The 27,005-nt window shown below is 46.3% G+C and overlaps 1 protein-coding gene across 4 annotated transcripts in view; it reads left to right on the forward strand.

Moving 5' to 3' along the window:
• Positions 1 to 27,005, forward strand: part of xmas (RRM_XMAS2 and SAC3_GANP domain-containing protein xmas) — a 417,359-nt gene that overhangs the window by 98,521 nt on the left and 291,833 nt on the right. For all 4 annotated transcript variants that reach the window (XM_075896259.1, XM_075896258.1, XM_075896260.1 and 1 more), the window contains exons 8-9: positions 19,802 to 20,014; positions 20,072 to 20,340. In XM_075896259.1, coding sequence (XP_075752374.1) covers positions 19,802 to 20,014; positions 20,072 to 20,340 — 482 coding nt within the window. The remainder of the gene's footprint in view (positions 1 to 19,801; positions 20,015 to 20,071; positions 20,341 to 27,005) is intronic.

Genomic DNA, 27,005 nt, shown 5'->3' on the forward strand with positions numbered 1-27,005 from the left:
GGAATGACATATGTACTTTGAACATTGATGCTGCTGTCAACTTCTTCACAGCGTTTTTGATTGATGCTGCAACAAAATGCATCCCACAAACAAATGGACACCCTGGAAAACGGCGTGTGCCATGGTGGATTTCTGAATGCGGAAACGCGTGCAAACAGCAAAACAGAGCTTGGAGGCTGCTTCGGAACTCACCGACAGCCGAAAATCTTGACACCTTCAAGAAAATGAAGTCTCAAGGCAGGAGAACGCGTCGGCAGGCCAGAAGAGAAAGGTGGCAGAAGTTTTTATCAGGGGTTAATTCATACACACAGGAGGCTAAAGTCTGGAACATGGTCGGTAGGATAGCAGGAAAACAAGTACACACACTTCCACTCGTAAACACCTTGGAAGATCAGGCAAACTTCCTCGGGGCACATTTTGAAAGGGTATCTAGCTCGTCCCACTATACTGACACTTTCCAAAAATACAGAACAAGAATAGAAAAGCAGAAACTCGAACATAAATCCACTAGATACGAGCCATATAACCAAGCTTTCAGTCTAGCGGAGCTCCGAACATCTCTAAACTCCTGCAGTACTTCTGCCCCAGGTTCTGACCGTGTGGTGTATGAAATGTTAAAAAACCTACCAGCTGAAACACGAAAAACCTTACTTTGTTGTACAATGCTATCTGGTTTTCTGGCACTCTCCCTACCTCCTGGAAAAAGGCTATTATTATTCCCATTTTGAAAGAGGGCAAGGACTCTTCTTTAGCTTCAAGTTATAGGCCTATTGCACTTACAAGCTGCTTGTGCAAAGTATTCGAAAAAATGATAAACTGCCGACTTGTACATATCCTTGAAACAAACAACTTGCTCGACCCATTTCAGTGCGGATTTCGAGAAAGTAGATCCACCACAGACCACCTTGTTCGTATCGAGGCACAGATCAGAGATGCCTTCGTCCATAAACAATATTTTCTCTCTGTGTTCCTCGATATCGAAAAGGCTTATGATACAACATGGCGTTTTGGAATTCTAAGAGACCTGTCCCACCTTGGCGTGCGTGGAAGAATGTTTCACATAATAGAAAGTTACCTGTCAAACCGGACATTCCGTGTCCGTCTGGGCAGTGTGCTCTCCCAAACATTTGTCCAGGAAACAGGCGTGCCACAAGGTGGCGTGCTTAGTTGCACACTTTTTATTATCAAAATGAATTCTTTGCACTTGTCCATTCCCCGCAATATGTTCTATTGTACATATGTCGACGACGTTCAGCTTGGCTTCAAGTCAAGCAACTTGGCCATGTGTGAGCGGCAGGTTCAGCTGGGTTTAAATAAGGTCTCTAAATGGGCAGATGAAAACGGATTTCGACTTAACCCACAAAAAAGCACGTGTGTCAAATGAATTCTTTGCACTTGTCCATTCCCCGCAATATGTTCTATTGTACATATGTCGACGACGTTCAGCTTGGCTTCAAGTCAAGCAACTTGGCCATGTGTGAGCGGCAGGTTCAGCTGGGTTTAAATAAGGTCTCTAAATGGGCAGATGAAAACGGATTTCGACTTAACCCACAAAAAAGCACGTGTGTCTTGTTCTCTCGAAAGAGAGGCATGCACTCGGAACCTGACATTCGACTGAGCGGGCAAAGTCTGTCCGTCAAAGCCGAGCATAAATTCTTAGGCTTAATCTTGGACAACAAGTTGACCTTCGTACCGTACATCAAGTATTTAAAAACAAAATGTTTAAAAGCCATGAATGTTATAAAAGTGTTGTCACGTACTACGTGGGGTAGTGATAGGCAATGCCTCATGAACCTCTATAGAAGCCTCTTTCGCACCCGCTTAGATTATGGGGCCGTTGTCTATCAGTCTGCTACTCAAAGTGACTTGAAGATGCTGGACCCCGTGCACCATTTGGGCATCCGCCTTTCTACGGGTGCTTTTCGCACCAGCCCCGTAGAAAGCCTTTATGTTGAGTCAAATGAGTGGTCGCTTCATCTACAGAGAACTTACATGTCCTTTGTGTATTTCCTTAAGGTGAAAGCAGACAAGAAGCACCCCTCATACTCTGCAATTAATGATTTGTCGAGCTCAACTCTGTTTCAAAACAGGCCTTCGATGAGGCAGCCCTTCTCAGTTCGCCTGAAGTGTCTAGCTGAAGAAACTGCAGTGTCACTTGAACACAGTTTAATGGCTCCTGTAGCATACCCGCCACCGTGGCAGTGGCAGACTATAGACTGCGATGTGTCTTTCCTAGAAGTTACAAAACATGCACCTATTGCCCATATCCGAACATACTTTTTGGAACTTCAAAACAAATACACACGTCCTGAGTTCTTCACAGATGCCTCCAAGACTAACTCCTCTGTGTCCTACGCTGCTGTCGGCCCATCCTTTTCGGATGCTGGCCCTCTACATCCACGCACAAGTATCTTCACAGCGGAAGCTTACGCGATACTTGTGGCAGCTAAACACATCAAACAATTACAAATACAAAAAGCAGTAATTTATACAGACTCCCTCAGTGTGGTAACGGCTCTGCACAGTCTTAAAAAACAAAAAAACCCGGTCCTTGTCTCACTTTACTCCATTTTGTGCACACTCTACACACTCAAACAACATGTTGTAGTGTGCTGGGTGCCAGGGCACCGTGAGATCCAAGGCAACGTGAGGGCGGATCAGCTCGCTGCATCCGTCCATGAGAACACCGCCATTACATCCATATCAATCCCGGCCCTTGATCTTAAGCCGTCTCTCAAACGAAACCTCAGGGATTACTGGCAGAGCAAGTGGGATACACACACACAAAACAAACTACACGTTATCAAGCCACACCTTGGCCATTGGCCACCAGTATCAAAATCACGCCTAACAGAGGTAACACTAACAAGACTCAGGATAGGACACACATACACGACACATACACATCTTTTGTCCGGTGGTGACCCACCATTGTGTGATAAATGTGGTGAGGCATTAACAGTTCTTCACGTTTTAATTCAATGTAAACAGTTAGACAATCTAAGAAGACAACACTTTCCATTACCCTACCGACAACATACCGTATTTACTCGCATAATCCTTGCACTTTTTTGCCGAAAAAGCGATGCTAAGTGTGGGGGTGCGAGAATTACGCGGGGAGAACTTTTCACGAGCACGTACTGAGCGAAAAAAATAAATAAATAAAGAAGTGGCCGCAAATCGGGATTCTCACACCAGCAACTAACAGCAAGCTTTGAGAAGTACTAATTAAGAGTTACCTCAACAATAAAAGGAGAGGTTCAACACAAGGCAAGATTTATTTGAGACGCAAAAAGTGCAAGCAAATAGTCGAGAATTAGAATACCATACGCAAAGCTTGTGGGCGTTGCGGGCGTAATGGTAGCGTTCGTCGCTCACCAGGAGCCCTCAAAAGGTAAGCGTAGGACGTCAGTATTGGGCTTATGGCTATTTAACAGAATCGTCCGCAGTTTCCTTCTGACGAAATAAAGTTTACCATCAATCCCAGTTTTAGGCCCACGGCAGGCCCAACGCGTCTTGGTAGCTTTCAGCTGCCGTCACCAGTAGCGATCACAAAACTCGTAGACTCCGAAGGGCCTACCGGCGGCCCTGTTGTCGTCGTTTAGTGCCATTGTCATCTATCACTTGCAACTTGAAGGAGCCGTGTAGCTTCAGTATCACACCATAACGTGCTAAGATTACTGACACAGCATACAAAACACGCCGCAACGCGCACTGGCCACTTCGGCTTGGCTTGGATTGAATTTGCGTGCAATAGTATGCTTGATGCTTAAGAGATGGCGCCAAATTGCGTGCGCTATCATCACAGGTGGCTGGAACGAGCAGACGACATTATTGCGGCAGTTTTCTGGGGTGCGATAATTACTCGAGGAAAAAAGAAATCGTATTTTTCTTGGGCGTTGTGGGGGGTGCAAGAATTATGCGAGTGCGAGGATTACGCGAGTAAATACGGTATACCTTTACACCCTGCAATGTTCGTTGGTAGGGAACCGCTTTTTAGTAATAAACCATTGTTAGCGTTTTTAAAAGAAATCAATAATTTTCATATCATATACCCAGGCATTCCGTAGCACAACCTCTCTAGAGAGGTTTCTGCTGCGGTGGCTACACAGGAAAGCACTTGCCTCACGTCCCTTGGACGTAAGGGTATGAACGAGTGAGGTACTTGTGCTAATGCCATACATGTCCACCATCGTTTTTCATTATCACCAACTTTTGTCACCTATTCACACCACCCACACCTTTCACGGCATGGTCATGATTTTATTACTTGTATGTTTTTACCCGCCTTACTGCGAGGAATTTTGTGGCCCTTATACAGCCGCTAATCACAATCATTGTCCACATTCTTTGTTCCATGAACCGGAGATTGATGAACATATCATCAATCTCCGTAGCAGATATTGGCAGATTGAAGTAGATGAACGGGATCGAGAAAAAACAGCCTTTATCACACCGGACGGTCTCTATGAATTTAAAGTTCTCCCTTTTGGCCTGTGCTCCGCTCCAGCCACGTTCTAACGAATGATGGACACAGTTTTATGTGGCTTGAAGTGGTACTCTTGTTCAGTGTATTTAGACGACGTAATCATTTTTTCTACGACTTTTGAACAGCACATTGAGCGGCTTGAGGTGGTTCTTCTGGCTATTCGCACTGCCGGCCTCTCTCTGAAACCGGAAGAGTGTTATTTTGGATACGAGGAACTGAAATTCCTTGGCCACATTGTCAGCAGCAGGGTAATCGCCCCGATCTTGACGAGGCTATGGCAGTTGCTTTGTTCCCGATACCGGAAACAAAGCATGATGTTCGCCGCTTTCTGGGACTTTGTGCTTATAACCGCCGCTTCGTGCCGAACTTTTCGAAAATCGCCGACCCTTTACAACAACTCGTCAAGGATGACGTCGCCTTCGTCTGGGGCCCCAATCAATCCGACGCTTTCGGCGACCTTCAACAACGCCTACAAACACCACCGATCCTACGTCACTTCGACACTGAAGCAGACACAGAAGTCCGCACTGACGCGAGCAACCTTGGCCTCGGAGCTATTCTCGTGCAATATCAAGATGGCGTGGAACGCGTCATCGCCTACGCTAGCCGCACGTTGTCATCTGCGGAGAAGAACTACTCGATGACTGAAAAAGAATGTCTGGCGGTTGTATGGGCCATAACGAAATTCAGGCCCTACTTGTACGGACGCCCCTTCCGAATCGTCAGTGACCACCACTCTCTCTGCTGGCTAGCGAATCTGAAAGATCCTTCAGGCCGTCTCGCAAGATGGAGCCTTCGGTTACAAGAATTCGATATAACGATGGTTTTCAAGTCTGGTCGGAAACACACCGGCGCTGACTGTCTTTCCCGCGCACCTGTCGAGGTCGCTGAAGAAGACAAGGATGAAGACTTCAGCTGCCTTGCTATTCTCGCATCATTAAACGTACCTGAGCAGCAACGCAAAGACTTAGAATTACAACCACTGATCGAATACCTTGAGGAACGTCGCCCACAACCCCTACGTCAGTTCGTGCGTGATTTGTCATCTTTCTGTCTACGCCAAGGCATCCTCTACAAGCGCAACTTTCATTCAACGAAAACTGTTTACCTCCTCGTCGTTCCTGCTGCTCTCCGCGATGATATTTTGCATGCTTGTCACGATGAGCCATCATCGGGGCATCTTGGCTTCACGCGTACTCTGGCGCAGATCAAAGACAAATACTACTGGCGGAAACTTATGAAAACCGTCCGGCAGTACGTCAAGACAAGCACAGCCTGTCAGCGCCGCAAAACTCCAACGACGAAACCAGCCGGTCTGCTTCAGCCTTTGCGACCACCTCACGCACCTTTTGAGAAGGTCGGGATGGATTTACTCGGCCCATTTCCGAAGTCTACGGCTGGTAACCGCTAGATTGTGGTTGCCACCGACTACTTGACTAGATACAGCGAAACACAAGCCGCCCAGTGAGCAACTGCTTCCGAGGTGGCTGACTTTTTCATCAAGAACATCGTTCTCCGCCACGGTACTCCCGCTGTCGTCATCACAGATTGTGGTACTGCTTTTACGGCACAGTTGCTCCGACAGATCCTGTTGCTGAGCGGCACGACGCACCGAACAGCAACTGCGTACTATCCGCAGACTAACGGGTTAACCGAACGCCTTAACAAAACGATTGCAGATATGCTTTCGATGTATGTCGCCAAGGATCAGAAAAATTGGGATGAAATCCTCTCGTATATAACGTTTGCCTACAATACGGCTTCGCAGGAAACCACCGGCTTTGCTCCTTTTCGTCTGGTTTACGGCCGCGACGCCATCACAATGCTTGACACCATGCTGCAACCAACTCTGCCGGACACGATTACATCGGACACAGATGTATTTGTTGAGCGTGCCGAAGACGCCCGGCAGCTGGCGCGCTTTCGCATCTTATCGCGACAAATTCAAGATGCTAGCCGATACAACACCCACCACAGAGCAGTAATATACAAACCCGGTGACCTAGTCTGGGTTTGGACTCCTATAGGTCAACGGGGACGCTCAGCAAAATTGTTATGTCGGTACTTCGCACCCTACCGAGTCCTTCATCGCCTCGGCGAAGTGAACTACGAAGTTGTCCCAGCAGATACGTCACACCGTTCTCGCAGACCACGCTCCTCAGATGTGGTTCACGTCTCCATGATGAAGCCGTACTGTTCGCGTTGATTGCAAGTCAAGAACTTTGTGATGTGGCAATGGCCTTCAAGACAATTGTGCATTATTTTCTTGCTTCTTTATTTTTCATCTCGTCCTTTTTCTTTTCAAAGGACACATACATTTCTCACTACCTTCCGTTGTTTTTCGGAGCCGTGGCATTCATGCGGTGCTTCTTCTTCTTCTTTTTTTGTTTGGGGAGAGGGTAATGCCACGCTGTGTTGCTGGCAGTAGACGAGAGCGAAGAAGTGAATGGCAGCTGTGGCGGACTAAACAGCCCTCCACTTTGAGTTCCTACCTATCGTTTCCTCTCGCGACAATATAGATACGTATACATATACTGCAAAGGACAGCGGTGGTGGCGACGGCAAAACGCGCCATCGGTTCGTTGTATACCGAAGTTCAGAGTAAATGAAACACAGCTTTGAAAAAGATTGCGAGGAAAAACAGAACATTTTTTGGCCCCAAAAAGTCTGTGATGCATGTGTTTCGAAAAGCAGAAGTGATAAGGACGGTCCTAAGTTTATTTCAAACAGCGGCAGGCTCTTCGCCGAGGCCCGTGGCATAAGCTACGTAAGGCACTGGCTCCAAAGGTTCCCCTCGCAATCCGATTCCTTCAAATCGCTCTTACTGCGTATTTCATTATACCCTAATTCGTGCACGGTTCTGCAGTGTCGGCGTCATCATCGGCCGTAATTAAACCATCGCAACAGATGTCCCACCCGCTCTCCCATGTCAAAGTCGACGACGCGCTGCCACAAATCGCTGCCGGAGTGGTCCAGTTCGGAAGCTTCAGGCTCGGCATCAGGCCCGATGTCGACGAAGTCGGCCTCGCGAAAACACTTTTACGCGCATGTAGCCGTCACCACGGCCCAAGAAATATTCACCATCTCCACATCTGAATACCCGGACGCCCGAAGCGGCAAGTTGTCTGCCAGGTGGTCAACAGCTTATGGGCAAGTGCTCCACAACGTGGCACCTAAGTCAAGCGGTCCCACTTTCGACGTTTTGTTGAGCGCCAGGAAAAAGCGTGCAAGGCCTCCTTTCCGCCATCCTGACAACACACGCGCACACCAAGAGCAAGCAAGACGCGCACACGCAACACACATGCCAGAACGCGTGGTACAGCTCTGGGCTGGTTTCTAGTCTGAAAACGAAACTTCTGAATTCGAGCCAGCGTGGCTCGAATTTAGAGTGGTGTAGACGGGCGAAGGAGTTGTTATCAAGAGACGAGAGCAGATTTGCGAGAGAAGGGCTAGGAGTTGAGATAGGGTGAAGAGAAGGGAGGATACAGCGGGAGGCGACCTTGAAAACCAAAACATGCGAGAAGGACGCAGGTCGGGCAGCTTGCTTGAAAGGTCCGCGAAACGCGCAACTCGCACGTAGAGAAACTTGAGAGTGCCCGTGCCGGTGGTGGTGTTCAATGCATCCGCGGCCGTGGTCAAAGAATCGTTTTGTTGCACCAGTGGGTTTGCGTGGCCTCACCGACTTTGATATTTCGCGATTCGTTCCGTGCTAATTAACAGCCGTTTTACGCTTTTGCACGCGTGCGGAGCTCATGCTGAGCCGAGTGCGAAGTTAGTGGGCACAGGTCCTAAACTTGAAACGAATCGCAAATTATCAGAGTCGGTGGGGTAGCGCATGCGCGTGCACTAGACCGATACAATAAGACAAGACACAGACGATCGGATACAGTCTGTGGCCGACGATGTCGGCAAATGGTCTGGTCACTCCAGGCCGGCGACGCCAATGGCAGTAACAGCGATCAAAAACGGGAGATGGCCGACCGGTCTTTGAAAGATCGGTGGCAGTGTTAAAACTTGCACCCCTTCGTCCTTTGACCCCCGCAAAAGTGGAGGGGGACGAAGGACAGAGGGCTGCGTAACAAAAAGCGGTCAGGGAAAGCGGCAACTAGAGGGATGTTAACAATAAGAATATATGGGCACCTCGCCGATCCCTGATCGGTGGGCGAAATTGGTTTCCCAGGAAGTCGGCAGAGCGCCGACTTTGTTCGCTGTAACCGATCGACGGCGCTCAGAGACGTTCTTTGTAAGTGTGATTTCGTGCCATTGTGACAATGTATATTTTCATGGTCACGGGATATTGTTTGTTTTAAGTGAAAGTTAGTTTTAATTGGGGCCGTTATATATGGGCTTGACTGTACTAAGTTTACATTAGCGACCGGAAGATCAAGGACTACGAAAGACCACCAAGCTTATGTAAGACAGCGCACTGGCAGTAAAGGCAAAAGCTTGCATCGTAAAGCCATAAAAGTTTTAAATTCACGGACGAAGTAGCGAATGAGATATCTGTAGCAAGCTCAATAATGGCAGCGCTTTTCCCAACAGGAAACTGTGAACGCAGTAGATAAGGATGGGAGCGCATGTGCTAAGTTCAGCCATGCGGGGCTGGCAAGTAGACACCGTAGCCGTGCCAGCACTGGAAAACGCTTATTCATCACCTAGGCAACCGCCCTCCTCTCTCACTCGGCGAGCCTAGGTAGCGTGTCGCTGTTTTCCTTCTTTTTTTCCCTTCGACCTTTGTTCGTTCACTCCGCTTCCCCTCCTCCTCAGAAACGACCTCGTCGCTCTCTCCCCAGCTGTGCTCGCAGTGCACTTCCTTTCAGAAGGGCAAGCGCTACCGCGTTCCTCACAAAGATTTTCCGGCACCAGTCTTCTATTCTGGGGGCTGCACAATAAGCAGTATGCATATACCCACAGTTCTGTGGGAAGGTAAAGTGTAGTAAAAAAAGACCGCATTGTAACTGGTCCTGCACTATAAGTGGTTACAATATAAGTGGTCTGCACTGTATATGGACACTCTCGACGGGTTTTCGTCGTCACCTTCATGTTCTATAACATGTCCAAATTGATAGCATGCCCCCTATGGATTGTAACTTTTACCAGCGGGTAAAAAAGCGTGCGAGTGGGAGGATGAGCACGGCTGAAGAAGAGCCCAATGAGCCAGCCAATCTCAATCCCCTAGATGGCGCATATGATAAAATCCCCTGCATGTTAAACATGCGTCGAATGCTCAGACAGAGAGTAGACACCTCGCCCGTCTTGAATAACTATTAATGTGGTGCGGAGGAGGGCTAATCGTAGTGGTGATTACTGGTGTTCATGCTTTCTGGACAAGCATCAGTGCGGTTTCATTCCGAGGAGACTGTGAAAATAGCACTTATCCCTGGAGAGGCTGTATTCTCTTACACCAGCGCTTTGTAGAGTTACTCGATATCAGATCCAAAAGAGTTCACTGCCATCCTTACTCTGTATATTCGTTGCTATCGCATTCACTGCGCTGCATTTAGTGCGCCGTCGCGTTGTCAAAGCTAATTGTCTAATTGCGAAGGCTACGGTCCCGCGTTCTTGTGGCGCAGTGCAAGACAGCAAAGCACGTGACGAGTCGGCCTTTGAAGATCTGTTGTGCCACTGTGGTCGAGGAGAGGTTCCATTGGCGCCTCGTCTGACATCTCTTCATGGTGACAAAACGGTTGTCCACGTTAAAAAAAAAGCCACACCTAATGTGGTCAGGGGCCACTCCCTACTTGTGCAATGAAACCATGATTGCACACACGGTGTTGAAAACGAAGAGCTAACGACATGGATACCATGGAATACTATTCTATATGCAGCGGAGCACCACATGTGATACTAACTGAAAGCATAACAGTGCAAAAGTTTTTCTTCAAGTGGCATCAGCTGTGTCGCTTTAACTGGTGCAGTTCAGTGTAGGTAGGTAGGTAAAAACTTTATTTTTTTTTTAAAGGAAAGGGGCTATGGGACAGAGAGGAGGAGAGGTTGCTTCAGCTCCGCAACCCTCTCTGCCCAAACCAGGATGGCCTCCTGGACCTCGGGTTTCAAGCTGCACAAGGCAGCCTCCCACTGCTCCTCATTACTTAATAGTTTTCGGAGGGATGGGGGAGGGGGTTGCTTAGAGCACCTTGGGACTTCTGCAACAATTGAAGAGTGGCACTGTCAACGCAAAAGTCATTTTACTTCTCGTTTTTAATTTGAACAGAGGGGGACGGCACATCTGGCATGCGCCCTCGATGGCAAGAACAACGGCATTGCCAGCTCAAGAGGCGCTGGCCCACATCGTGCACAATAACAAGCACTCGCTTTCGCTTGGCAGTCGCAGGGGCTACGAGTGCACCATACTTCGCGCTTTGTCGGTGGCGAGGCAACCGCGGAAGATCCGTGCTCATGCTGAAATGATAAAATCCAGGGCAAAATTTCTAGGTTGTCTGTAACGAAAATTTATTATATCACGGGTGTCTTCCATTTTTGCATTATTAAATAGAAGTCACAAATACATGTGCGTCTACGGAGTAGGTCGAGGATTAAAAAAACTGCATAATATCAATGTATTCATTATATGGAGGTTCATTATGGGCAGGCTTAACTGTATGATAGTCTGCATTCTGCTGCAGCAAAATTAAGTTTTTTTTGTCTAGTGCCGATGCATATGTGATTTTCTGTAAACTGAATAGCAGGTAAAGGGACACTAAAGTCAACTATTAAGTCGAAGTTGATTGTTGAAATGGCAGTCCAGAAACCTCGTAGTGTTACTTTTGTGCCAAAGAAGGGCCTCTTTTAAAATAAAATTGCGTTTTAGTCTTCCGCCCGATTTACCCGCCTCAAGAAGCGGACCGACTGGACCGACTTACGTCACTGTTGCCATGCACAACGTTGCCCGGCTTTACTGCGCTAGTAGCAACAGACCGAAAGCAGTGGGAGCCACAGCACCAAAAACGGCCATCGATCAATTTCCCGCCATTGGCTTCGAGATTGCAGACATTTTTGTTTTAACTGCGCCCCGCTAGATAGCACCACATGTCCCGTGTAACCACGCAAAAATTGAATTTTCGAACCACTTGCACCATTCCACATAGTAACGTTCGGCGGTTTTTCTTTCCATGAATCAAACAGAAATGAACAAGGAGCATTTCATTGCTCTCTTGATGCAAGGAAGGTTTTCTATTTAGTGTAGTTTCGATTACTAGTGATTTTTTGTAGGCGGTCCGTCTGATGTCATCGGGATCATTTTGAAAATGTCCTACTGCGGCGCTTGCGTTCTTGTGCATTTACCTCAATTTCTCGGTAAGTGGCGCACTGCTGTTGATAATATTGTCGTTTTAGATGTTGCCCACATTGAGCTTTCACTCTGACGTAGATTTTTATTTGACTTTAAGGTTCCTTTAATGCATATTAAACTACAGTTGAAACCTGCAATAATGAAATTTTCACAACAGCGAAGACATTTTTTGCTTTCTGGCAAATGCCCATATAATTCAATGCATCTGACATCTCTAGACCATGAAAGGTTGCTAATCTGCGAATCAGCCTTAAAGAAAACTGAACGGATGTTTCTCTATACATTATCTCATTAAGCAAAGCCAGGATACTGCAAAAAGCACTCAAATGTTTGTGCTTCACTCCTGAACTGCGTGAAGTGTCACCATATTTCTCTGGCATTTACTTCACTATCATTGTTTACAAAATCAACCCATCGCTGGAAGCAGTCACACTCACTGTTTGCTGTCATTTCCACTCCCTTGCTTGTTAAGACTTTTTATTGCACCCTTGGCTGGATTTCGCCGTCGGTGTCAGTGTCATGCATTGTATATGTGTACGTATCTATATATATATGAAAATGCAAGAAAGAAAAAAATCCGGTGCATGGCTTGAAGGGGGCGTCCGGAACATCAAAGGAGCACCTCCACCAGATGTCACAGGGTCGTGATGTCGATGAAGAAGTAGACAGTACGTTGAAGATAAAATTGTTTATTCGGGCGAACTTGTTCCTGGTAAACAAAAAGTCGGATCACAATAGCAAACTTGTACTGATAGCGACGAATGCAGCGTCAGCCGTCGATAAAACTGACAAGCGGTGAAGCCCGTCGGCATTCATACACTTGCCATCGACTGTTCTAGCATTATTGCTAGCGGCGACTCCAAAATGATCTGAAATGTTCAGGAAGTGGGCGTAGTCTGAACGAAATGATCTACTACAGCCTTGAAGCTTTTCAAACATCGTAGGCGCGGTTTGAGCTGAGCGTAGTGTAATGGGGTGATAAAACTTGAGGAAAGGAACATGGCATTATATATATATTTGCATGTATACATATATGGTGAATAACGGAGGGGGCGGCGACAAAAAAAAAAATTCAGTTGGGACTGTCCATATAATTGCTATCACAATAATATATAAAAAAAGGCTGAACATCGTCGGGGGCCACACCATACACGCGCAGTGAAACTGTGCACGCGCGCGGCGTCGAAAACGAAAAGCGAACGACACGAACAGACACCGATACCGCGAAAAACTATTCGGTAAAGCACCCTCCATAGGCAACACAGCCTTGCATATGTGACGCTAACTAAAAGCGTGGCACTGCCAACGCACAAATGTAGTTTTTTTTTTTTTTTAAGATTGGGGGGGGGGGGGGGGGCACACCCGCAGCGGCGAGAACGGCGGCAACGCCAGCTCGGGGGGTGCATGCACCCCTTGCGCACACCCGCGCGCAATAACAAGCGCTATCTCTCGCCTGGTGCGCCGTTGACAGCGGGGCAGCCGCCGAACATGCACGCTCGTACCAAAATGCGAAAATGCGTGGCAAAATTTCTAGATTATCCGTGGGGAAAATTCAATATATCAAGGTTGTCTACCACTGTTACATTGTTATATAGACATTGCAAATACATGTGCTTTTATGGAGCAATGGCGGGGAATTGAAAAACTTTGTTATGTCGAGGAATTCGTTACATGGAGGTATGTTATAAGCAGGTTTAACTGTATTAGCTACACGCTGAAAACACAGGCGCATCTGTGGGACTGAATTCTTCAGCGGTGGCATACGCCCACTTCAGTTTCGGAGCCGTCATTGCCACAGAAGTTGTCCCTGAATATAGTTAGCATCGCATATGTGGGCCGCACTGCATATGCTTTACTGAATAGTTTTCTGCGATATACATGGCTCTGTCCGTGGCGTTCGCTCTTTGTTTTCGACGACGTGCGTGCATTCATGGTTTCATTGCGCGCGCATGGTGCGGTCCCCGACGATACTCAGCTTTCTTTCTATTGCTTTTTTTTAAAATGCAGACAGCCGTGTCGTCATCACCGAGAGGATGTTAGACTAGGCACTGATCGAAACTCCGAGGCCACGCACTGTGATGACGGATCTTCAGTGGTCGACTCGTCACGCACTTTTGTCTTGCGCTGCGAGTTTGCAGGCACGTAGCTTTTGCAACTAGCCGATTAGTTCTGGCAACACGACGCCGCATTGAATTCAATGCAATGAATGTGATAGCAAAAGTTTGTAATGTTATACGAAATAAGGCTGGCAGCCAACTTTTAAGATCCGATATCGTGGAATTCCTTAAAACACTAGTGTAAGCGGATACGGCCGCTCAAGGGAAAGTGCTCTTTTCACGCAGTCAGTCCTTTCGCATTGAAAGTGCACTAATACTTGCCGAGATAGCGCGCACCAGCGATCGCGATCGTCCTTAAAATCAAAGTTCATTGTGGCTCCTTGAGTGACCCTCCTTCCCTTTGTTTTTTTTCATGCTCGTTCAAGACTGGTGGTTTCCTTTCTGTTTGAGCATTCGACAGCAGTTCCAACACGCAGGAGATATTATCTTACGCGCTTTCCAGGCGGTAGGGAGGGGCCGACTGATTTTATCTGTGCTTCAGCAGCGCTCGCATGCTTTTACCAGCTTGTAGAAGTCACAATGCGCGGGGCATGTTATCAATTTGAACTTGTTATGCAAAATGGCGGCGTCAGCAAAAACCCACCAAAAGTGATCATATAATTGCTATTGCAATAATAACGCAGTTTCTACCCCTAAATAAGAAGTGTTTTGGGTTAGCTCTGCCTTCAGTCTCCCATTTGCTTAATTTGTGCATTTATTTTGTGAATTTTTGTACCAAACCTGCTTGTAACAGAATACATTTTATAAAAAATTTGTTTCAAGTATTGGTCATTTTGTTATATCCAGGTTTTTCTGTATTAATCCTTCGCGGTCCAAAACTTTTACCCACTTTCTGCCTCTACCGGTCCGAAACTATTTTGCCAGTTTTTGGCGCCGCGAAGAAAAACACAATCTGTGAAAGAAAAACTCACGGAATATTTATTTTTGCTCTTGCATTCTGCAGGCGACTCGTTTAGCGATATTTAGGCAGCGTGTGATACTGCACAAAGCATTCTCCTGGGTGTAGGCCAGAGTTGTTATTGCAGGTTTTGCAAAAAAAAAAAACAAAAAACACAGTTTCCCTCCTGTCTCTTTTTGTTTGCCCATGGCTACAAATGGCACAGTCCTTGCTGCTTTACCCCAGGAGCTTTTAGATGAAGTGGCTCATCTAGCCTTTCTTCACAATCATTCCGTGCAGACGTGCTCTGTTTTCGGGCTCCAACCTATACGTCACCCACAAGCTGTTGGATGAGGTTGCGGCAATACTGCAGGTGTACCTGTTCGTGCTGGCCATGTATCTGCAGCTGTATGCATCTCAAAATAGAACTGTTGACAATGGAATATTCCAGAATCCAGAAAAAGAGCTTGTGCCGCCATTTCATTGTCTTGCGACAAAATGCGTAGCTCGCACACTAATGATCCACACGGTCAACTGCACCCATGTTTTCTGCGTAGTTATATGTAACCACCGGTTTCTTCATCGTCACTTTCTTTACTCCTGCTTGTGTGCTAGTGACTTCTTTCATAGATACATTGTGGGCAGAACTAAGCATGGTGACTTGATGTTTGTCTCTCCAAGCAAGCGCCATGTAAGAATCTCCTTTCCTGTAGGCTGCCACTTCACCTTTCTTTAGCTTCTTGACCTGCCGTGGCATTTGCTTGTGATTCCGCATCACGGTACCTGTCAATAATATTTTCTGTCTTAGTAACTCATCGGCAAATATTGGCAAAATGTGAAATCTGTCGCCGTAGAGGTGGTTAGTTATTCCCCGGCGTATCTTGCTGCACTTTCTGGAGCAGGTGCAGAATAATCCGGCAGGTGAAGGGCAGCTAGGGGTGGCTGAGACTGTCAATTGTTGTGCTGCTGTAGTAGGGCTCAAATGCCGAAATATACCCAGTTTGGCAGTCGACAAATGTGTAAATATGCATGCCTCATTTGGTTGGCTTCTGTGGATTGTAGCCTTTGAAAGAAACACGGCCCTTGAATCCAACAGTGCTCTCGTCGATGCAAATCTTGGGGCTGGCTCTAAAATACTCTCAGCATTTCGCTTTGAAGTATTGCACAATGTCCCTTATTTAGCTTCCACGAGTTGGCGGCCGACCTGAAAAGGCAGCATGGCATGGGGCTACGTGCAACATCCAATAAATTTGCAGAAATCTCTTCTGGCAGAGGAAGTACGCGAAGAAAGGCACCTTGTTTACAAAATTTCGCCTAAAATACTCCTTCAGCTCTGCTTTCGGATTCAAGGCCATGTCTATAATTACACCAAGAAAAGCTTTGAATTCTATCAAAGTGACGTCTTCCCAGAGCTTTCAGATGGACTCCTTTAGAAGCTCACCGGCACTCAAAATTTTTTCACGCGCATAGCTGTTTGTTTCGTGCACGATATTGTCCATCGGTAAAAAACAGCTGAAAAACATCCAGTTCTTTGTGATTGGCAGCCCTTACTTGTGATCCTGCGTTCATCGCAGTGAAGGAAAAATGAGTAAAATCAGGCAGTGAAAATTATTCAAGTAATTATTCTTCCAGTCCGCAGCACGTTGTCGCGCACTATTCTCCTGTGTGTCATCAGACATGTTGTCTCCACCGCCGTCGACGTCGTCTTCGTCATTCACTTCGGTCAAATCACTGTCATCACTGTCTTATGGGGGCACGTAATTCTCTTCCTCACGAATGTCATAGTCATCGCTTTTGCTAAAAGCGCCACCGTAAAACACATGCTGTGAAAACGTGGCCGTGCTTTTCAACGAACCACGTAGGAGTGGATATGCTCTAGGTTTCGTGCTGAACATAGTGCTGCATCCTAGTGTAAAAGAAAGTAAACGTCAACAAACAAAGCTCGCTGATTTCTCGAGAGATGGCGCTTCATGTATTAAAAGAAGTGTGTGTGACTTGCAGTGAGAAAATCGCAAACTTTAAACGAGGAACACGCCCGTCAGGCGTTGCCCGACAGCGGACCGCTACGGCCCTGTAGCGTGGTTGGGTGCTGCCCGACAACGGACTGCAAAGGGTTAATGTGCATTAACTTTTTTATCACTACGCCCGTTCTTATCGATCACCGGTTATCCAAACTTTGGTTTCTTGATTTTGGCTCATTTAATTTGTTTCCCGTGCACCCAGCACCTTTAGTAGTTACGGTAGTCCTGCCACACCACTCTTAGCATCAATTTGATTTTGCCCGTGTTAACAACATAGTGATTTTCGACAGACCTTCGTGCAAACCAATGTGCGTGTACTGTTCTGTGTGTGTACTGTTTTTATACTGTTCTTGGGTTATTATGCTGTTTCCTGGGTCATAGCACGTAGGCTGGATAACCGCTGGTCATTAAGAGTAACTGTCTAGATTCTCAGAGACGGTAAGGGAGTGAGGGGGAGACAGAAAGTTAGGTGGGCCGACGAGAATAAAAAATTTGCAGATATAACGTGGCAGCAAAAAGCACAAGACTGGGTTGATTGGCGGATCATGGGACGGGAGGAGCCTTTGCCCTGCAGTGGGCGTAGTTAGGCTTATGGTGATAATGATGATGGGTCATTTAAGATCAAAATTTATATTGAATTTTTTATATTTCAACATGAATATTGTTCTTTAGTGCACTGTTTACCAGCTAGCAATCAAGAAATTACACACTTTTCACATTTTAATTCATTCCAAAATATTTTACTTACTCTACAACATATATTTTTTTGGAAAGAGCATTTCATTGTGCAAAATTCGATATGCCGCAATGTGTGCTGGAGCTCTTTTCAAACAGGCAAAAACAGTCGTCCCAAGATATATGAAAAATAACCATTTTTGCAGGGCATTAAAAGAGTTAAACATTAAACTAGTTCTGTAAGAAGGAGTGTTACTTTCGTGTTAAACTGATTCCTATGATGGAGGAATCAACCATCTTTTTTTTTCCTGAGTAACTCAATGTGCTAAGCCAAAACAGAATTTGGACAACTTCTTTAGATGGACACATCGAGAATAGCCACCCTGAAGTTGTGAAATCTTACTCTCTTCCAGCACCCTCATGAGTGTTGCTGTTGCGTCCTCCAGCCTCAAAGCGCAAACACCAAATTGGCTGGATTACATATTCGAAAAGTCTTCGACCTAGTACACTTACACAGACGAAGAACAAAATAGATAATACAGGTAAACCTGCCTATAACGAACCTTTATATAAAGAATTCCTTGACAATACGAACTTTCTATATTCCCCGCTGTTACTCCATAGAAGCACATTTATGTGCAACCTCTATGTAACAAAGTAACAGCAGGAGACATCCTTGATATAACGAATTTGGTCACAGACAATTTAGGAGTTTTGCCCCGGATTTCGTCCATTTGGCACAAGCATGCATCCATCATGGTTGTTTTGCCGCCAACCAAGCACTCGTGGGGGTGGGGTGCTCGGGGCTTTGGCGTCTCCCAGGCAAAAATGAACGCTTGTTATTGTGTGCGAGTGTGCACAAGGCGGGCAGAGCAGGCAGGCCTGCCTGCCTGCCCACGCACCTTGCGCACATGGCTTATGGAACGGGGCAGTAACGACAGGGACAGAGCAACTAACTCGCGGGATGTTTTCGATACTGTTCGAGCATTTCTCAGATTGTGTCATGACTACCATATTTACTCTCGTAATCCTTGCACTCGCATAATTCTCGCACTCCCCACATCGCCCAAGAAAAAATATGATTTTTTTTCCTCAAGTAATTATCGCACCCCCGAAAACTGCCGCAATAATGTCGTCTGCTCGTTCCAGCCATTGACGATGATAGTGCGCACCATCTGGCGCCATCTCTTAAGCATCAAGCGTACTATTGCACGGAGATTCGATTCAATTCAAGCCAAGCCGAAGTGGCCAGTGCGCGCTGCGGCGTGTTTTGTATGTTGTGTCGGTAATCTTGGCACGTTATGGGGCGATACTGAAGCCACACGGCTGCTTCAAGTTGCAAGTGATAGATCATGCACTAAACAACGGCAACAGGGCCACCGGAAGGCCCTTCGGAGCCTACGAGTTTTGTGTTCGCTACTGGTGACGGCAGCTGAAAGCCACTAAGACGCGTTGGGCCTGCCGTGTGCCTAAAACTGGGATTGATGGTAAACTTTATTTCTTCAGAAGGAAACTGCGGACGATTCTGTTAAATAGCCATCAGCCCAATACTGACGTTTTACGCTTACCTTTTGAGGGCTCCTGTTGAGCGCCGACCATTACCGCTACGCCCGCAACAACCACAAGCTTCGCGTATGTTATTCTAATTCTCGACTATTTGCTTCCACTTTTTGTGTCTCAAATAAATCTTGCCTTGTGTTGAATCTCTGATTTTATTGTTGAGGTAAGTTCTAATTAGTGCTTCTTAAAGCTTGCTGTAAGTTGCTGGTGTGAGAATCCTGATTTGCGGCTACTTCATTTTCTTTTTCGCTCTCTGCCTTTTCGTGGAAAGTTTTTTCTGCGTAATTCTCGCACCCCCCAACTTTGCATCGCTTTTCTGGCAAAAAAAATGCGAGGATTATGCGAGTAAATACGGTATGTTGCAATGAACTATTCGCTGCGTTGCGAAGTAAGAGTCCTGCGTTTTCTCTATGGCGATGGTGAGCTAGGCCATTTATTCAATTTCAGGATTTACATTTCTGTTTTCTGACCGTTTCTATATTTGTGGTGCATTATTTTGTGATAACGAAATTTTCGCTATAGCCTTGGGAATTCGTTACTTTTATTGGGGGGGCACAATGTACTTGTGCAGTCTTACGGGAACTTTGTCCTCTAAAAGCGTTGTGCATAGTTTGCCCGAGACTTTGGGAGTCCCTCTTGCTGCCAGTGTGTCTTAGTGCCTCTGTAGCTGTGTTCGTGCGAAGCAGAAACATGTTTGTTGAGCACAGTAGCAGCAGATTTAGCCGGAAGTGAGACAACGCCGATTCAATACTCCAAATGCTTGTCTCACAGCCTGGCAGCGATGGTGTGATGGACCACACTCGCATGGTCAAGGAGTACAGCCGTTCCTCTGCTGACCAGGAAGAGCCCCTGGCCCACGAGCTGCGGCCACCGCACGTGCTGCGACACACCATGGACTACCTTCTGGTGCACCTGATGGATTCGCCACAACCGGTGGGCGAGTGGTACGACTTCATCTGGAACCGGACGCGCGCTATCCGGAAGGTGAGAGACACTTTGTCATTGGCGGCTTCTCCTCTGAGCTGGACCCCTTCTGTGCAGGACATCACACAGCAGCACCTGTGCGACCAGGCGTGTGTTGCTCTGGTGGAGCAGTGTGCGCGCTTTCATATCCACTGTGCCGCGGCTCTGTGCGAGCAGGACATGTCAACCTTTGACCCCAAGATCAACAATGAGAACCTGGTCAAGTGCCTACAAACTTTGAAGCATTTCTACTACGACCTGTCGCTGCGAGGATCGCGCTGTCCGAACGAGCCGGAGTTCAGGGCCTACGATGTGCTCTTGCACCTAAACGAAGGAGACACCATTAGGTAAGGCAATCCCCTTCGGAGTGCTGATAAATGCAATGTAATCTTGAAAGCCCCACTAGAAACCGCCTCTGATACACTGTTCCGAACACTTCTATATAAGTTGCTGGAGTTATTTTAATACTTTCAGTATAAGCACTACGGTGCTGTAACAGAAACAACCTGTAAAAACAGGTAATCACAGTGACGTTGTTTACCTGTTTTTGGCCACGGTCAAGTGTCTTCTTGACACGCCACCAAAATACGAATTCGGTGATCCCACCTGAGCCAACTGCACCAAAGTGCACCACATCAAATTTACTGCGCCATCCTGATAATATCAACGGAAATTGCGCCAAACTGTGCCAAAGGCGGATTTGGAAGAGTGTGTCATCGGCAATATCATGCCAGCGCGTCAAAACATGTGCACTTTTTTCTCGGTGCCACCAAAGTCACGATCGCGTGCCAATAATTATTCCGCTGAATTAACAGCGGTCGTGCGTGCGTACTAAATAATCCATGATGCTATGTTTGGTGCTGATGCAACTTCTGTTGTGCACATCCGCTTAATGGCAAAACGTGCTCTCCGCAGGGGCTCGATCGTCTACCCAGTCCAATTGGTAGTGTGAAACTGTGGCGGCAATTTATCGGCGGACGTCGTCTAATTGAAAGGGTTTTCACTGATAACTTGACGCGTGCCGCTAGAATATCTGTCACGTCTACTTCTGCACATTGCGATCTAATTTCCTGTGCTTCGTGTCCACAGAAGAACACGTGAATGATGGGGACCCGTTTACAAGTTCTTTTAGTGTGCTTTATTTCTGGATATTCATTCAAAAGAGCTTTTTCGTAATACCTTCCTGTAGAACATCCACGCTTGTAATCGCTGTTGCGGTGAAAGGCCTAAAAGACCCTGCCCTTTCGAACTCGTTATTGCTAGGGTCACAACACAAATATTTCCGAGTGCTTCTCTATAAATGTTATCTCCTTAATGAAAGCATGTGTCCTGGTCGGAATATCCGTAATACGGTTTAATATGCTCGGCTTTCAGTAGTGGGGCCATCGCTGGCGGCTTTGTTGTCAAAAGGCCCTCAGTGAAGCGGCTATGTCATGTTATATGTATGCTCCTCGCTTTCCAGATTCAGTAGCATACGAATAAAAAAAAATTGAATATCACGGCATCGCATTCATTGCCTAATGTTTTGAAGGGGTGGATGTGGGAAAGGCTGCGTTGCTTGAAGGGTGCTATGTCTCGAGGCATAATGAAACTGCTCGTAAACTTTCTGTGCTACTAACCTCTGCTCTGCGTTTAGACAATTGACAGTACGAAAGCTGCGGAAACTAGAGAGATCATTGTCCCTTCAGCCAGCGTTTTTGTGAGTTACGCGATATGAGGTTCAAAAGAAACAATTTGTTACTACAGTTAAACCTGGATATAAAGCAATTGATAAATTTCTGGAAAAATTCGTTATAAAGAGGATTTTGTTATATGCAGGTTCAGCAAGAAAATTTTTAAAATCTCCTGCATGTTGGAACTGTCGTCAAATGCTCGAACAAAGTAAACCACCTGTCTTGAACGAGCATGAAACAACGCAGGGGGGGGGGGGGGTTTCTCGAGAAGCCACAATGAAATTCGATTTTAAGGCAGTCGCGATCACTGCCGCACGTGCTATCTCGGCAAGTATTAGTGCACTTTCAATGCGAAGGGACTGTGTGAAAAGAGCACTTCCCCCCGAGCGGCCGTATGTGCTTACACTAGTATTTTGTAGGAGTTCCGCAATATCGGATCCAAAGAGTTTGTTGCCAGCCTTATTTTGGTTTTAGTTGGTTGCCAGCCTTATATATAACATTACAATTTTTTGCTATTGCGTTCATAACATTGCATTCAATGCGCCGTCGTGTTGCCAGAACTAATCGGCTAATCGCAAAAGCTACTAACTGCGAACTTGCGGCACAGAGCAAGACGGAAACGCGTGATGAGTCAACCTCCTCTGAAGATCCGTCGTCACCGTGGTCTTGCAGAGTTTTCATGAGCGCCTAATCTGACATCCCCTCGGTGGTGACGACACGGTTGTCCAAGATTTAAAAAAGTCACAGTTTCGCTGCAAGGGCGAAGCAGTGAATGCGATAGCAACAACTTGGAATGTCACGCTGAGAACGGCAAGCAGATTGAAAACAACATACGCAGGACGAGAGTGAACTAACGTTTACCGCTCGACACCCAATGCGCTGTTTAAACAAAAACGAGGCACAAAGCGTAATCAGAGGTACAGATATGAGTGAGAACTAACAAGTGCCCCAATTGTTACTTTGCTGTGTTAGAAAAGTGCACTTTTTCGCAGAAAGTGCCTGTTCAGGGAGCAAAGTGATCTTTGTGCGCCTGGCAGCTAAACGCAGTCGTTCCGGTCAAAGTCGAAGGCGCACAATTCTCCCCACCGAAGGATAAGCGCGCGTGCGCAAGCATCTAACCCTCACCCCCATTCGTGGGGCAAAGGACGAGCTGGACACTGAGTACGAGCAGCTTTCTTTTTTCTTTTCTTTCTTTAGTTTTCATAAATGTAATACTTATACAGTGAAATCTCGGTAGAATGAACCCCACATTAACGAACTTTTAAAAAATTTCGCGCTGACTGCTAATAGTTTCAATGTGAAATTATTTCATTACTACATACTTCTGAATACTGAACTTTTCAGAATAACCAGCGTTAATTTAGTTCTGCGTTATATCAACGGCTCAGTACTAAGAACTTATGTTCTGAATGAAATTCGTTGCGACCACAGGAGCGGTACGCAAGCAGACGACAAAGCGAACGGACGCCTTGCTTCTCGGAAAATGCGCATCGGTGTGGAGGAAAAAAACAACGAAACGGTGACTTTTTTTTTTTCTTTTGTTGAAACGCCGACACTGCAAGTTTACAAGCGGGCGCAGAGGCGAGGGCAACACGGGAGGGCAAGGTCAGTGAGGCAGAGTGAGAGTTGCGGAGCAGGAAGCATGGGCACGGAAAACCTGAAACGGCGAGAGAGCAGAAAACGAAACGCGAAAAATTTGCTCTTTTAGCACTTTTTTTTCTTCGAAAGAGGCGATGACAGCTGTGACGCGTCGGGTTTTTTTTTTTTGGAAGCCTTGTTTTTTCAGTTTTGTTCATCTCTTTTCGGTGATTACTTATCGCGTCCGCAAAGCAAGTCGGCGTTCGCGCTGCGGTGATACTACGTCATCATCATCATCAGCCTGACTACGTCCACTGCAGGACAAAGGCTTCTCCCATGTTCCGCCAGTTAACCCGGTCCTGTGCTTGCTGCTGCCAATTTATAACCGCAAACTTCTTAATCTCATTTGCCCACCTAACCTTCTGTCTCCCCCTAACCCGCTTGCCTTCTCTGGGAATCCAGTTAGTTACCCTTAATGACCAGCGCTACTTCTCCGGCCGATGTCCATTTTTCTTCTTGATTTCAGCTTTGACATCCTTAACGCCCGTTTGTTCCCTAATCCAGTCTGCTCGCTTCTTGTCTCTTAATCAATATGGATCAGATAGTTAAAATAGCGGAGAAATTTTACAGAGATCTGTACAGTAGTCGGGACAACCAGGACTTTAATACTATAAGAACTAGCAGTAACCCAGATGACACCCCATCAGTAACAATACAAGAAGTCAGAAAAGCTTTGGAGAGCATGCAAAAAGGCAAAGCTGCTGGTGAGGATCAGGTAACATCAGATCTACTGAAAGATGGAGAACAGATTGTGTTAGAAAAACTAGCCACCCTGTTTACGAGGTGTCTCCTGACAGGAAGAGTACCAGAGTCTTGGAAGAACGCTAACATCTTCTTAATACATAAGAAAGGAGATGACAAGGACTTGAAGAATTACAGGCCGATCAGCTTGCTCTCTTTTGTATACGAGCTATTTACAAAGGTAATTGCTAACAGAGTAAAGAAAACATTAGAATTCAATCAACCAAAGGAACAAGCAGGATTTCGAACAGGCTACTCAACAATTGACCACATTCATACTATCAGTCAGGTAATATAGAAATGCTCAGAATATAACCAATCACTATACATAGCCTTTATAGATTACGAGAAGGCCTTTGATTCAGTAGAAATATCAGCCATCATGCAGACACTGCGGAATCAGGGCGTCGATGAAGTATATATAAACATCCTGGATGAAATCTACAGGAGATCAGCTGCTACCGTAGTGCTTCATAAAGAAAGCAACAGAATACCAATCAAGAAGGGTGTAAGGCAGGGGGACACAATCTCCCCAATGCTATTTACCGCGTGCTTACAGGACGTCTTCAGAAGACGAGAATGGGAACAGTTAGGGATAAGAGTTAATGGAGAGTATCTTAGTAACCTGCGCTTCGCCGATGACATTGCATTGCTGAGTAACTCAGGGGACGAATTGCAACTCATGATTACGGAGTTAGACAAGGAGAGCAGAAAGGTGGGTTTTAAAATTATTCTGCAGAAAACGAAAGTAATGTACAACGACCTCGGAAAAGAGCAGCGCTTCGAGATAGGTAATAGTGCACTTCAAGTTGTAAAAGACTGTCTACTTAGGGCAGGTAATAACCGCGGAGCCAAACCACGAGATTGAAGTAACTAGAGGAATAATAATGGGGTGAAGCACATTTGGCGAGCACTCTCAAATTATGACAGGTAGATTGCCACTATCCCTCAAGAGAAAGGTATATAACAGCTGTATCTTGCCGGTACTTAGCTACGGAGCAGAAACGTGGAGGCTTACAAAGAGGGTTCAGGTTAAATTGATGACGACGCAGCGAGCGGTGATACTACAAATGAGTTCATCTCTGCTTGCGACGAAAAAGCGGAAACAGCTGGTTGGTTGGTTGGTTGGTTGCTTGGTTGTTCCTCAAAGTCCTGGCGTAACCCACCACTTGGGATCAGTCATGAAATGGACGCGGATTTTCACTAAGCGAGACTATGGATATTCTTCGGCAACTGGAAGGCAAAAAGCAGGCTGTTGTGACCAAAGAACCGAATCGCACCCCAGGAATGTAGATGAGCTAGAGGCCTTCGCGCTGCAAAGTTTGTGCTGCTCGCGTCGAAAAAAAAAATCTGACTTCTTTAAAGTAAACGCGCATTTTTGGTGTTTACTTGTGCATTTGTTTTTTTCCTGTGAAAAACAAGTTCAAGGACCCACCGCTGTAAAGGTAAGTCGTTTTGGTCGGTGAAAAATAAGTATTTGGTTAATTTTCGAGCTTTCACTATAACAACCTGTCAAAATAACAAAGAAATTTCCGCGGTCCCCTGAAGTTCGTTATACCGAGATTTCACTGTACATATACAGAGAATGGTGGTGGTGGTGATGATGGCAAAAAACCAGTTGAGACTATTCATATAATTGCCATCACAATAAAAAAAAAAAGCAAAGCTGAACATCGTTGAGCCACACCATGCGTGTACAGTGAAACCATGCACGCACGTACAGCATCGAAAATGAAGAGCGAACGACACGGCCTCGGACATGGATACCGCATAAAACTATTCGATAAAGCGCCCTCCATATGCAGTGCTGCCTACATATGTGACACTAACTAAAAGTGTGCCACTGCCAACACCCTAAAATTGTTTTTTTTTCTTTTAGGGGAAGGGGGGGGGATGCACATGCGCACGTGGTGGCGAGAACGGCGGCAATGCTGGCTCGTGGGGTGCAGGCCCACCTGCCCATCTTGCACTCATGCGGGCGCAATAACGAGCGCTAGCTCTCGCCTAGTGCGCCGTGCCTGCAGCCGCAGTAGATTCATGCTCGTACCAAAATGGTAAACGAAGTTCTTAGATTACATGTGGAGATAATTAGTTTGATCACGTTTGTTTCCCGCTGTTGCTTTGTTACTTAAGGGTTGCAAATACATGCTTCTATGGAGCAACGGCGGGGAATAGAAAAACGTTCTTATATCGAAGAATTCGTTATATTGAGGTTCTCTATAAGCAGGTTAACTGTGAAGCTAAGAAATTGTATTTTTATAGAAAAATATTAAGGCTTGACGTTATCCGCGAGGTGCACTAGCTGCGGGGTTGCCATTTTGGAGGTCCGCACACTCTCCACACGTGCAGAAAACTTTGTGCACACACGGTGTTTGATATCTGTACAGCGACCTGGATGAATAGAGACTTGCAGAACACCTCTTGCACGTCGATGCATGTACAGATAAAATCAGACTTGTCTAGAGCACCCAGCCGGCTGCTTCAGCTGCTGTAGTTTTCTTTTTTAGGAATATGTAAAGAGGGACGCCGTAATGATACCAAACATGGTTATACTGCGCGTTAAATCCTTGTGCTATAAAGTAAGCATCAATGGAAGCTTGTAGCTAACATGAGATAGAAGCCGCGGTCAACAACACTGTCGACAGGCACACGCTTCGCTGCTCTAGGTAAGTGTGATTTTATCAACGGCAAATGATGTGTACGAATGGACCTCTAAAATGGTGCGACTATGGTGTGACTGCCTTGCGATCAAGGCTAGGTGCACACCCCTATATGGCCGCTCCAGAAAGCAAAGCACATTCACCCAGTCACTTCGCGATGAGAGTACAAGGTAGAAGGGTATGCCAGCTGTCCTTAAGCCTGCCGAAATAGCGAGCGCACCAGCGATGACTCGCTTAATGTCGAAGTTCATATAACAAGCCCCCCTCTTTGTGCTCCTCGAAACACAGGAGATAGGTCAG

This window comes from Rhipicephalus microplus, chromosome 5 (assembly GCF_043290135.1).
Source record: "Rhipicephalus microplus isolate Deutch F79 chromosome 5, USDA_Rmic, whole genome shotgun sequence".
Classification (NCBI taxonomy): Eukaryota; Metazoa; Arthropoda; class Arachnida; order Ixodida; family Ixodidae; genus Rhipicephalus; species Rhipicephalus microplus.